This window comes from Henckelia pumila, chromosome 3 (genome assembly GCF_033568475.1).
Source record: "Henckelia pumila isolate YLH828 chromosome 3, ASM3356847v2, whole genome shotgun sequence".
NCBI classification, from domain to species: domain Eukaryota; kingdom Viridiplantae; phylum Streptophyta; class Magnoliopsida; order Lamiales; family Gesneriaceae; genus Henckelia; species Henckelia pumila.
In genome coordinates this window covers 103,228,970-103,243,235 of record NC_133122.1, presented here as the reverse complement: position 1 = coordinate 103,243,235, position 14,266 = coordinate 103,228,970, and the positions used below count along the sequence as shown (strand labels likewise).

At 33.3% G+C, this 14,266-nt stretch overlaps 1 protein-coding gene across 3 annotated transcripts; it reads left to right on the top strand.

Annotated features, from left to right (window-relative positions):
* The first annotated feature begins 9,785 nt into the window (after positions 1–9,785).
* LOC140892836 (caffeic acid 3-O-methyltransferase 2-like) lies at positions 9,786–13,984 on the top strand. Of its 3 annotated transcripts, XM_073301846.1 has the most exons (5): positions 9,786–9,839; positions 10,139–10,482; positions 10,740–11,053; positions 11,138–11,202; positions 13,669–13,984. In XM_073301846.1, the coding sequence occupies exons 2-5, from the start codon at positions 10,205–10,207 to the stop codon at positions 13,957–13,959; spliced, it is 948 nt and encodes a 315-aa protein (XP_073157947.1). In that variant the 5' UTR covers positions 9,786–9,839; positions 10,139–10,204; the 3' UTR covers positions 13,960–13,984. The 3 variants fall into 3 exon arrangements, with proteins under 3 accessions (XP_073157947.1, XP_073157946.1, XP_073157945.1); XM_073301845.1 differs by lacking the exon at positions 9,786–9,839 and having other exon boundaries at positions 10,071–10,482; positions 13,778–13,984; XM_073301844.1 differs by lacking the exon at positions 9,786–9,839 and having other exon boundaries at positions 10,071–10,482.
* The last annotated feature ends 282 nt before the right edge of the window (positions 13,985–14,266 follow it).

The following is a 14,266-nucleotide window of genomic DNA, read 5'->3' as shown; positions in this document are numbered from 1 at the left end:
CAAAGCAAGAAAGTTCTGGACTAAGATAGATAGCGAGTGGGGTAGATCGAGTCTTCTTCCTTACTTGTTTATTATGCTTTGATTTATTACATGCTTGACTTACATGGTATAAATGCTAGCATGTTTTACTTTCAAGTATTTTATTACATGATGTTGCATTTATTTTATTTTAAAGTATGATTGATAATGATTAAAGATGCATGCTTATTGCACTATCTGACATGATATAAGCATGTGATCTGTTGTTTACGACATGCTACATGATTATCTGAGTCGATTGGAAGCATGTGCTATCTGAATACCTTGATTTTTTTATTTAATATTGAATCAGAACCGAGTCTTGATCAGAGGTAAGATGATCAGAGGAGGACTGAAATAGATTTGATGATTCTGGTATCCTAACCCTTTTGATAATCAGATATGTCTCGACGACCAGGCCGACCTCCTCTCATACCACAGGTTCCTACTCCTAGGCCAGAGCAGACAGTGCATCCTCTGCCAGAACAAACAGTAGTACCTCCGACAGTGCCTCAAGCTACTGCAATTCCGAGTAATGAACAGGGAAGTACTTCTCGAGATATGACTGATATGTCAGCTACTCCGATGGAAACACTGCTCAAACGTTTTCAATCATAACATCCGCCTACACTGAAGGGTACTGAGAATGCAGTCGAATGTGAAGGATGGCTTGATGATATGGAGATGTTGTTTGATTCACTTGACTATGGTGATGAGCGGAGAGTCAGACTTGTTGGGCACCAATTGCATGAGGTTGCGAAGAGCTGGTGGTTCACGACTAAGAAGGCTCTGGAGCGTAGAGGAACAGTACTCACCTGGACAGTCTTCAAAACTGAATTATATCAACGATTCTTTCCGGTGTCTTACCGCAAAGATAAGGGTGCAGAATTTGCTAATTTGAAGCAGGGAAATTTGAATATTGAAAACTATGTTGAAAAATTCTCTACATTGCTACGTTTTTCTCCACACGTTGCTGACAGTGATGAGGCTATGGCTGATCAGTTCATTAATGGACTGAATCCAGAGGTATTTACTTTGGTGAACACAAGGAGACGAAATACATTTGCTGATGCCTTGAACAGTGCCAAAGGAGCAGAAGCTGGTTTGATACAACAGCGAGGAGCTTTGTATTCTGTTCAACCTCCGAGACAGCCACAATCTTCAGCTTTAATCTCACAACAACCTCCTCGGTTTGAAAGTGGTGGCAGTAGCAGTGGCAAGAAGAAATTTTGGCAAGCTCGAGGAAAGCAGTTTAAGAGATCTGGGAGCAATTCTTCGAGTTCGAGTGCGTCAAAACCGAAGTCTGGCATGGTTTGTAACAGTTGTGGTGGAAGTCATCCGACTGATCAGTGCCGAGGCGTATTTGGGAGTTGCCATATATTCCATCAGCCAGGACATTTTGCGAGAGTGTGTCCTCAGAGAGGTTTCGGACAGTCACGAGGTACAGAGTCATCATGATCAATGGCTCAACCTGGGAGGCAAGCCTCATCTGTCCATTCCTTCCAACCACCACACCCACAGCAACAACCAAGGCCAGGAGGGAGTCAGACAGGTATCCAGCCTTCGAGACAACAGGCTCATGTCTTTGCATTGACAGAGGAACATGCACATGGAGCACCAGATGATGTTATTGCAGGTAACTGTTCTATTTATGGTTATCCTGCCTATGTATTGATAGATACAGGTGCATCCCATACATTTATCTCTGAACGATTTGTGTCATTACATGCTTTGCCTGCTGAATCTTTACCTGTTGTTGTATCTGTCTCTTCTCCTTTGGGGAGAGGTCTTATATCAATTCAGACAGTTAAGGATTGTTTATTACAGTACGACGGTAATGAAATAGAGATAGATTGTATTGTTCTTGGTTTTTCTGATTTTGAATGCATTATCGAAATTGATATGCTAACCAAGTACAGAGCTACCGTGGACTGTTTTCAGAAAGTGGTGAGGTTCAGACCTGAGATGGCTGGAGAATGGAAGTTTTATGGTAAGGGTTCTCGTGCTAAGATTCCTCTGATTTCTGTATTATCCATGACTCGACTTTTGCAGAAAGGAGCGGAGGGATTTATTGTTTATGCAGTTGATGTTTTGAAAGCTAGCCCGAACCTGGCTGACTTGCCAGTGGTTAGTGAATTTGCGGACGTTTTTCCTGATGAGATTCCAGGACTACCTCCGTACCGTGAGATTGATTTTAACATAGAACTGATGCCACGTACAACACCGATTTCAAAAGCACCTTATCGAATGACACCAGTTGAATTGAAAGAGTTAAAAGAGCAGTTGGAAGATTTACTGGCCAAGGGATACATTCGACCCAGTGTTTCTCCTTGGGGTGCTCCAGTGTTGTTTGTCAGAAAGAAAGACGGTTCAATGAGATTGTGCATTGACTACTCGCAACTGAACAAGGCAACGGTAAAGAACAAATACCCTTTGCCTCGTATTGATGATTTATTTGACCAGTTGCAGGGTTCTTCTGTGTATTCCAAGATCGATATGAGATCTGGATACCATCAGCTGAGAGTTAGGGATTCTGATATTCCGAAAATCGCTTTCAGAACCAGGTATGGCCATTATGAGTTTATAGTTATGCCGTTTGGTCTGACGAATGCTCCAGCTGTGTTTATGGCTTTAATGAACCGTGTGTTTCAGAAATATCTCGATGACTTCGTGATTATTTTTATTGATGATATTCTGATATATTCGAAGAATTTGATTGATCATTCTGAGTATTTGAGAACTGTGTTGAAGACTCTGAGATCTGAGAAACTGTATGCTAAACTGTCGAAATGTGAGTTTTGGCTGACACAGGTTGTTTTTCTTGGAAATATTATATCCGGAAATGGTATAGCTGTTGATCCAAGTAAAGTCGAGGCAATGATCAGTTGGTCGAGACCAACATCTGTTCCTGAGATACGTAGTTTCATGGGTTTGGCTGGGTATTATCGTCGGTTCATTAAAGATTTTTCCAGTATTGCGAAGCCGATTACTCAGTTGACTCAGAAGAATGCTTCTTTTATCTGGTCTGAAGCTTGTGAATCCAGTTTTCTTGAGTTGAAGAAACGACTGACCAGTGCACCAGTCTTGACGATTCCTTCAGGTACTGGTGGTTTCACTGTTTATTGTGATGCATCTCATCGAGGTTTGGGGTGTGTTTTGATGCAGCGAGGGCATGTGATTGCTTATGCCTCGAGGCAGTTGAAGCCTCACGAGACCAGATATCCGATTCATGATTGAATTGGCCGCCATTGTATTTGCTTTGAAGATTTGGCGACATTATCTGTACGGGGAACAGTTTGAAATCTATTCTAATCACAAGAGTCTGAAATATTTGTTTTCACAGTCAGAATTGAATATGAGACAACGGAGATGGCTTGATTTGCTGAAAGACTTTGATTGTGAGATTAAGTACTATCCGGGGAAATCGAATGCAGCAGCTGATGCATTGAGTCGAAAGATATGTTCCTTGTCCTTATCGACGATTGGTGTATCAAATTTGATTGAAAACTGTTGTTTTTTTGGATTGGTATTTGATACGAATTATCAGCCTCTGCGACTTTATCAAATTCAAGTTGAACCAGAGTTACTTTTGAGAATCAGAGAAGCTCAGAAACTTGATCAGAGTGTGCAGAATTCAATTGAGAAAGTCCGGTCAGGGCATGTGTCTGAATATCAGGTTCGAGATGATCTTCTTTATGTTCATAATCGCCTTGTAGTGCCTGATATTTCTGATGTGAGACAACAACTACTGATAGAGGCGCATTGTAGTCGATATAGCATTCATCCTGGAGGGAGGAAGATGTACAAAGATCTGAAGACTCGATATTGGTGGAAATCAATGAAGTCAGATATCACTGATTTTGTGTCTCGATGTCTTAATTGCCAACTGGTGAAGGCTAAAAGGAAGAAACCGCCTGGTTTGTTACAGAGTTTATCAGTGCCAGAATGGAAATGGGATCATATTTCCATGGACTTCGTGACGAAGTTACCTCGATCATCCAAAGGTTGCGATGCTATCTGGGTGATTATCGACAGATTAACAAAGTCAGCATGTTTTATTCCTTATCGTATGACATATCGACACGATCAGATGGCAAAACTTTATGTCCGAGAAATTGTCAGATTACATGGAGTGCCGAAGTCTATTGTATCAGATCGTGATCCTCGATTTACATCTCATTTTTGGTACAGCTTACAGAATGCTTCGGGTACTCAGCTACACTTGAGCACAGCGTATCATCCACAGACAGACGGATAGTCTGAGCATACAATTCAGACATTGGAGGACATGTTGAGAGCTGTAGTGCTTGATTTTGGCACTAGTTGGCAAGAATCACTACCACTTTGTGAATTCTCGTACAACAACAGCTATCAATCGAGTATTGAGATGGCTCCGTTTGAAGCTCTGTATGGTAGAAAATGTCGATCTCCTCTTTATTGGGATGATATCTCTGAAGTACCTGACATTGGGCCTGATATGATTCGAGATATGACAGAACAGGTGAATCTTATTCAGAAAAGAATGAAGACAGCTCAGGACAGACAAGCGAAGTATGTCAATATTCGACGTCGACCTTTGTCTTTTGAATAGGGGGATCGTGTATTTCTGAAGATTTCTCCGTTCAGAGGCACCGTACGATTTGGCAAGCGATGGAAGTTGTCTCCATGCTACATTGGTCCGTATGAAATTCTGGCAAAGATAGGCAATCTTGCCTATCGATTAGCTCTTCCTCCGGCTTTATCTGGAATACATGATGTCTTTCATGTATCGATGCTTCGAAAATATCTTGCTGATGAATCTCATGTGCTTCAATCTGATGAGGCTGAACTCGACGAGACTTTGAGTTATTTCGAAAAGCCAATTTAGATTCTTGATCGTAAGGAGAAGCAACTTCGAACGAAGACTATTCCGCTTGTAAAAGTTCAGTGGAGTCGTCATGGTATTGAAGAAGCTACTTGGGAAACAGAATCAGATATGCGACAACGATTTCCAGAGATGTTTCAATGATGTGAGTCTCCTTTAGTCTTTCTGTTCTTCCTATTATATGATCTATTGATACTACTTGAGATTTCGAGGACGAAATCGAGTCTTAGTGGGGGAGAATTGTAACACCCGGAATTATTTAATTTTAATCCGAGAATAATTAATTTGGAAATATTTGGAGTTTTGATTTAAATTCTAATATTCTTAAATTGATTAGGATTGAAATTGAATGAAATAGGAAGTTGAGGACCAAATTGCAATTTTTGAATAGTTGAGGGGCTAAAGTGCAATTATTATTGAAGTTATCAGAATTTGAAAGTGAATACTCAGCATACACGTGTGATATAATACATATTTCATCAGATTTTCAGAGGCAAGAACCGTGAGGCAAGAACAAAGAACTCCAACCATTTTCTTCATCTTCAAATTGAGATATCTTTTGATTCGGGTATCCGATTTCAATTCCGAAAGATGTTCTGGAATCCTTGAAACGAGACCTTTGATTTGATGTAAGTTTTTTGTTCTTTCATTATGGTTTGAGAAGTCGAAACTGATATCATATGTGGTTATGAATTGTTGTTGATGAGCTTCTATACCTTGTTTTCTTGAAGTTGGGTTGAGGAATGATTGTTGTATCATGTTCTTATGATCTCCCAGCTATGATTTGATTTATATACCTGCTGATATGTTGAGAATTATGTTGGTTTTGAATCCTATACAACTGATATTGTTATAGTTGTGTTCGTGATTGCCGAGCTTATACCGATATGCCCTCAAACTCTTGATTTGAAATGGTTTGCTAGCTTGTGCTTGAGCTGATGTTGAGGTGTATAGTAGCTGATATTTCCTTGGTTGTATGCTCTATTTTCAGTGTATAAATAGGACACATCGAGCTTGAGAACATCGCCTCTGAAACCGATAGAAGAAAGATCAAGGTTTGAAGCTATTCTACAATGGAGTTTGAATGGTTTTAAGTGAAGATTTTGATACAAGTCTTGTGATTGTGTTGGTTCAGATTTTGACAAGTTAGAAGACACCATACACATCACATTTGAAAGGTAAAAGTGGACTACTACTTGAATGTGATTATAACTCGAGATGGTTTGTATCGAGTTCCCTAAATCACATACTTATTTGCTTAATTACTTTTCTATGCTCTTCTATGATTTATTGAATGAGTATTAGATGTTAATGAATGCTCATGTGATGATATATATTGCATTCATCTTGAAAGACTTATTCTTTGATTTTGAAATGAACGGAAACATTCGAATAGACGATTTGAGGGATTATATATGTATGGCCTGGGTGGTTGACGTAGTCTAGCGTCTGAAATGCATATGTAGTGGCTTCAAAGTCTAGAGAAGTAAGATAAGTAGCCCCACCTCGATTGGGAGTGTCGGTGGTTAGCTATGATATCTTCTTCTCGGGATCCCAACCGACGAGATAAGAGATGAACCTTGTTTTAAAACATGCATTGTCTTTATTTATATCATGAGCTTGATATATGTTTTATATGCATGTTTAGTTGCTTTTACTGGGAAATGTATTTCTCACCGGAGTTATCCAGCTATTGTTGTGTTGTATGTGTCATGGCAATAGGCGGGAGTGGAACCGGGCAAAAGCGAACTTGAAGGACAAGGGATGAGAAGAATAGTGTGATGATCCGAGTGTTAGATGGTTTGAGTGAGCTGTCAATGAAAGTGTTGAATGTCATAAACATGATTATGTTATAGCTACTTGTACCAAGATTTGTTGATAATAAGTTGTTGTCTTGTTTATGTATATAGGATTTGGAAAGATGTGTAAATCCTTAAGACAACATGATGTAGCATGATGATTCTTGTATGATATGTAATTCTATCATGAGAATTTATTCAAGTATATGGTGATCTTGTTCTTATTTAACTATATCTTGTTTAGGATATATGTTAGTTGTAGTTATAAGATTGAATTGTTAGTGTTCAATTATGCCACGAAGTACTTGAACATGCTAGGAAGATTACATGGATTGACAGCAAAAGTTCTGATCTTTTCTTCTGGAAATGTGCTCGCTCGATCGAGTGATTCCTACCGATCGAGCGAGGCTGTTATTTCTTGGACAGAAACTTGAGCAGTTGTGCTCGTTCGATCGGTAGAAAATGACCGATCGAGCGAGGACACAATTTTGTTGCACCCGAGAGTTGGGCCTTTGTGCTCACTCGATCGGTAGCTTTTTTACCGATCGAGCGAGGTGCTCTGATTCTAAAAAAAAAAAATTTTTTTATTTTGTTTAGACTTTGATTCTTGTTTATTATTTATGATCATTTGATTAATGAGATATTAGAACTCGGTTCATCACATCCACTTTCGTCGGGGACCACAATATTCCCATCTAATACTCAATTTTGATAAGAATGTGCCATATTGGCGCCTATATGTACCGTATTTATAACTGAATGTACTCAGTTTACTTACATATGTACCTTATTTAGCTTTTTCATTATTTACGTGTCAATTAATATTAGTGTAGTTTTTTGTGTAACTAATGAATTTTCATAAATATGTGGTATATTCAACCCGTTATGTACTAGATTTTAATACAATGGTACCTTATTCATTTGAATATATACCCTCTTCAAGTGTGTAATTAAAAATTATATTATACTTGTAAATTGATATAAGTGTAACTTGTTTGAACAGATATTTTATGATTTCAGTATCTCAAACATATATCCACATGCATCACTAATGATTGGAATACTGGTGTTCTCTAGTTGAATTAGTATCATGTAAACATTCCATAGATATCCATAAATACTTACCAAGAATTTGAGCACATGTGATTTAATCTTAATCTATGTTTTTGTGAAAACATCTAATTCATAATTAGATATTTAAAATAATCATCTACAATGGTGTTTTGTAACCAATAACATCCACATTCGTCGGAGACCATAATATACCCACTGGATACTCAATTTTTATAAGAATGTGTATATGTACCTTAGTTGCATCTAGATGTATCCAGTTTACTTACATATGTACCTGAATTAGCTTTTTCATTATTTACTTTTCAATTGATATTAGTGTAGCTTCTTATTTAGCTCCCAAAATACTCATATTTGATTATTTTTTGTCAAAAAATAAATTTGAGACTCAATATTGAATGAATTTATTTATCATTTATGAAATAAGAAGATGATACTTGAATTAATACAAAAAATACCTAATATTATTTAAATAACACTTTATTTGACTCTAAAAAAACTCATATTTTATTATTTTTAGTCATAAAATAAATTCGAGACTCAATATTGAATGAATTTATTTGGCATTCATGAAATAAGAACATGATACTTGAATTAGTATAAAGAGTACCTAATATTATTCAAATAGTACTTGATTTGGCTCCCGAAATACTTATATTCGATTATTTTTCAAAAAATAGATCTCTTATCTCAATATTGAATGATTTTATTTGATATTAACAAAATAAGAAAAAGATACTTAAATGTGTATAAAAGAGTACCTAATGACTAATATTATTCAAATAGTAATTGATTGGGCTCCCGAAATAATCATATTGGATTATTTTTGTCAAAAAATAAATATGATACTCAATATTGAATGAATTTATTTATCATCTATGAAATAAGAAGATGATATTGAAATTAATACAAAGAGTATCTAATATTATTTAATAATACTTGATTTTACTCCCGAAATACTCATATTTGATTATTTTTTTTGTCAAGAAATAAATTCGAAACTCAATGTCGGATGAATTTATTTGTCATTCATGATATAAGAAGATGATATTTGAATTGATACAAAGAGCACCTAATTTTTTTCAAATAATAGTTGATTTGGCTATTGAAATACTCATATTCTATTATTTTTATGTCAATTAACAATAAATTCAAGACTCAATATTAAACATATTTATTTGATAGTAATAAAATAAGAAGATAATACTTGAATTTGGAGTACGCGAAAAAATAATAAAAACTCGATGATAAGATTTAATTGATATTTCAATTTTTTTTTGTTAATGAGTTTTTTATTTAAGAAATTTGGGAAAAAAATAAGATTTATATATGAATAAAAAGAAGATCACGTGCACAATACATGCAAAAAGTAAGACATTAAAAAGTGAAAACTAAAATCAAAATTATTTAGGATGTGCTGTAAAAAAATATTTTATACAAGGAATAATTTATAAATAAAAGTAGTATTAAGGAATTTTTTTTATATAATTTACTCTGAATTCGATATACATATTTTATTTCAAAATACGAAGAGAGTGAAAAGGCCGATCAATGAATAACAAAAACAAGCAACAAACTATAAAATATTCATGCATAACAAAGACAAGCAACAAACTATAAAATATTCATGCGGGAATAAGAAAATTAAATGTTTGTCTTGTGGGGCCCATGTGCATAGATGTCATTTTTGACTCAGAGGGACTGACACATGATTTACAAATTCAACCAGGGATTTCAAACACAAATTTACTTAGACAGGCACTGAACACAAAAATTAGTTTGTGTTTGGGGATTTTCTAGCAATTCACCCTATATTCAATATGCAAACAAATAATTAATCATTTAGTCAAGTAATACGTTCCAAGTCCCCCATGTACGTTCCAAGTCCACACATGTGCAAAGGGAAAAATTCAGACGAGGAGAATTCTATGGAAGATGGTAGAAAAACCTCCAATAGTGACTATCAAAACAGTACTATAACAAATTAGTCTTATATATGTAAATGTTGTTTTATTCTCTCTGTTTTGTTTTTTGTTAATTTCTAAATTAATTAGTGTTATGTAAGGGCCACTGTAGAGAAGAAAAAGGTAATTTTGCTTTCTCTTATTAACGTTTTCTTGATCGATCCCTAGCTCTTTTTTTTAACTGATATTAACAAATTTCCCTTCAAATTTATATATAATATTCTACACAAATTAATGATGAATTAATAATCCTAGCTAAAGTTAGCTACGTTAACTCACTATATAAGTGTGTTTGTGTGTGTGTATCCTACCCACACCACTTCCTTACTTGTTCTCACTATATTAATTCCCTCTAATTTAATTTCCCCAAAATGGAGGTACTTGCAAAAGACGATGCTTCTAATTTGTTATTCGCCATGCAGCTGGCATCTGCTTGCGTGCTACCTCATGTCCTAAAAGTGGCGCTGGAGCTGGACCTCCTCGAACTCATGAAGAAGAAGGGGCCCCACGCCTTTGTTTCGTCAGCCGAACTTGCCACCGAAATTCCAACCACAAATCCAGAGGCGCATAACACGGTGGACAGAATCCTCCGCCTGCTCGCCAGCTATTCCATTTTGAATTGCAAAGTCAAGACGCTGCCCAATGGCGGCGTCGAGCGGCTGTATTCCTTGGCTCCGGTATGCAAGTTCTACACCAAGGATGATGATGGATTTTCTCTGGCCCCTTTGCTGTTCATGAACCTAGACAAGGTTCACTCGGAGACTTGGCAAGTATCATTTTATACGTAATTATATATAATATATATATGACTACTTTCTGTTTATATTTTATATAAATATGCATGTGAACATCTACTGATTAAGGTACGTAGTGCATGTCCAGTACCTATTGAATATAACAGGACGTCAACTCATAAGTGTTTACGATGGATGCTCGAATATTACCACACCAAATTAAATCAATTATATATATTCATATAAATATTAATCAATAAGAATTGTATGGATTTATATATATATATAGGTACCACCTGAAAGATGCAATTCTGGAGGGAGGAGTTGTTGCTTTCGACAAAGCACATAAGATGAACATGTTCGAGTACGCGCACACAAATCCTAGATATAACAAGGTTTTTAATAGTGCCATGTCCAATTCTTCAACGATTTTGATGAAAGAAATAGTTGACAAGTATGAGGGATTCAAGGGTCTGGGTACTTTGGTGGATGTGGGAGGTGGAATAGGGGCTTCACTGCGTATGATCCTATCCAAGCATCCAACTATAAAGGGAATTAATTTTGATTTGCCACATGTTATTCGAAACGCACCATCTTATGCAGGTATTTTTATAAAGTGAATGGGAAGTAGATGGTTAATTGACGTGAAACTTGAGTAATTGACTGGGATTTTTTTCATGTATTCAGGCGTGGAGCACATTGGTGGAGACATGTTCATTCGTGTTCCCAAAGGAGATGCCATTTTCATGAAGGTAATTAAGTTGTTTTTATTCACGTTTTATTGTTATGTGTAAATAGACTACTCTTACATAAAAGGTTAAAAACTCTATTTAATTAGAAAAGTATCTCGATTAAAAAACTCTCTTAAAATTTCTTGCCTTTTGACTTATAATTGTTTGTCTTGTTCAACTTTTTTTTTTAATGAAAAAATATTTTTTTTTTTGTATTTATTGTGCAGTTTTAAGGGTGTCAAAATTGAACACGACCCGAATCTACCAAAAAAATGTCGTATTAGAGTTGAGGTTTTTGAGTTCGGATCAAGTCGGGTTGGACCCAAAATTTGACCCAAAAATATTAATCGGGTTTGGGGTCAGATTTGGGTCAACTCCAGATGTCCCAATTTTTTTTAAACTCATGATTTATAGAATTTAAAAATGATGACTATATTTTTATATATTGTATGTTTGAAAAAAAAATTATATATTGTATCATATATTTTCATCACGTAATAATTATTTTGTAAAATTTTGATTTTAAAAATAAATTTTATTTTGTGTAATAATTATATTTTAAATTTTTAAAAATTAAAATTTCAAAATTAAATGATAGATAAGAGAGATTTTGTTATTATGTATTTAAATCAAAATATAGTGATTATTATGATGTGTATTTAATTATTTTGTTCAAAAAATAAAAAAAAATCAAATAAGGAATTGATTTGGGTTGATTGAGTTAGTTGGTATGTCAGTGAAACCTACTATTTTATTTTATTTTATTTTTTTGCAAAAACTTCTACTATTTTATTTAAATGCAAAAACTATTTTATTTTATATATATTTTTTATATCATATATACCTCTGTGTGTGTGTTTGTATATAAACAAAAGGTCTTTCCCTTGCGGGGATCGGAAGAGCAAAACTTAGTTCTAATATACATTATTTTTTCCCGAGGTTCTAAAATAGAATTTTGGAATATAAAATTAGTAATTACTCAAAAAAATTTCAAAGTGAAGTCGGATTACATACCATAACGATATTGGCTTAAAAAATAAATTCAAAGTTGAAACTCTATGGCATCAAAGGCATTTAAAAAATAAATATAAATATTAAGTAGTGTATTATCATTAGTAATATGAGTATATAAAGTACAAAAAAATTACATTTTGTTTTATTAATATAATTATTATGGTTTATTTGATAATATTTTGAATTAAAATATCAAAATTATAAATTTTATTTTTTCATAAAAAATAATAATAAATTTAAGTTACAAATATTTTGTCCAAAAAAATAGAAAAATTAATTACTACACAATAACTAATGAAAAGTTTCATTATTATTTTTTTTTGGCCAATAAACGATCTTCGGATAAAATAAGAAAATGAAAAAAAAACATGTTTCCTTAAGTGAGTTAATTCACTAAATAAAATGATATTTGATTAAAATAACTTTAATATTAACTCAATTAAATAACTTTAACTCAAGTTTTTTATATTAAAATTAATAAATAAAATAACTTTAATATTAAATCAATTAAATAATTTTAATTAAAATTATAACTCAAGCTTTTTAAATTAAATATTATTTTATTTAGTGAATTAACTCAATTAAGGAATAATGTTTCTTATTCTATCCAAAAACCGTTTATTGGCCAAAAAAAATAAATAATGAAACTTTTCACTATTCCTTATGTAATAATTTCTCTATTTTTTATAAAAAATATTTTTAAATTAAATTAATTATTATGTTTTATGAAAAATTAAAAGTTATAATTTTTAGTATTTTAATTCAAAATATTATCAAATAAAACCACGATAATGATATTAAAAAAGCTAAATGAATTTTTTTGTACTTCATATACTCATATTATTAATTATAATACAATACTTAATATTTATATTAATAGCGTAATTAATAAAATTAACTCTAATTATTTTAAAATTTTAGTTCATAAATTAATTTATGAAACATAAGAACAATAAATTAAATGGTATGATTTTCATTTTATGATAATTATTTTATTGGACTTAAAAATACTTGATTTGTTAATTAAATATATAGACTAAGATTTATTTATTTATTTAATAATTTCAAATTTTAAAAAAAAATAAAAAGAAAAGAAAATTGGAATCTGCCACCCTGCCAACCATGGCAGAAACCTGCCAATTCCGGAACAGTATATCCCGGATTATCATACTTCCATAAAATTTTGTAACATGGTATATTTTTATAATTTATTTTTATTTTTTTTATTAATTATTTAAAAAAGCCCACCATTTTCTGCCTCCTAAATTATTTAAAATTGTTCAACAATATTACTATTAGAATAAAATATATTTTATTCAATACATAAATTATATTAACAAAATATTCACATTCCACCATATTTATAAAACACAAGTTTTCCATTATATCTTATGATTATTTTTTAAAAAATGTAAAAAAAAATTGCATAAAAATAATGAATTTTTTTTTGTTATCATATATCTTTATCTATAGTGGATCCTTCATGACTGGAGCGACACACATTGCATAAAAATATTGAAGAGATGTCACGAAGCACTTCCCGATAATGGAAAAATAATTGTTGTGGAGCGTGTCTTTTCAGAGAACCCAAACGATGGGCTTAAATGTAATTTCCAAATTGATTTGGTTATGCTGGCGTGTACTCTCGGTGGGAAGGAGAGGACAGAAAAGGAATTTTATGCATTGGCAAAGCAAGCTGGATTCAAAGAATCTCGAACAGTTTGTTGTGCTCCCCCGCTCTGCACTTTGGAGTTTTATAAATAAATAGATATATTAATATTAATATTATATAAATAAATAAATATGGATTGGTAAACATAATTTCCGTTCTAAAATAAAACTTTGTGTTTTCTGTTGCTCTTGAATCTCACTTGCGAACATGAAACGCTAATATTGTGTTGTATGTTATTGTGAATGAAGATCCAAAAGCTATAATTGATATATTCTGGCTGCATATTTACTTTTGCCATTCCAAACCACTTCATTTATATTGCTCCAAATACTCCACATTATCATCGCTACAACTTCCTCTTGCTCTCTGTTAGAGAATCCATTTGATAAGACAAAATCT

What these genes read in the sequence shown, in the direction of transcription:
- LOC140892836 (XM_073301844.1), top strand. Translation starts at nt 10,088, where the DNA reads ATGGAGGTACTTGCAAAAGACGATGCTTCTAATTTGTTATTCGCCATG. An exon ending in AAGGTTCACTCGGAGACTTG is followed by an intron (nt 10,483 to 10,739) that starts GCAAGTATCATT and finishes ATATATATATAG; the next exon opens with GTACCACCTGAAAGATGCAA. An exon ending in GAGATGCCATTTTCATGAAG is followed by an intron (nt 11,203 to 13,668) that starts GTAATTAAGTTG and finishes CTTTATCTATAG; the next exon opens with TGGATCCTTCATGACTGGAG.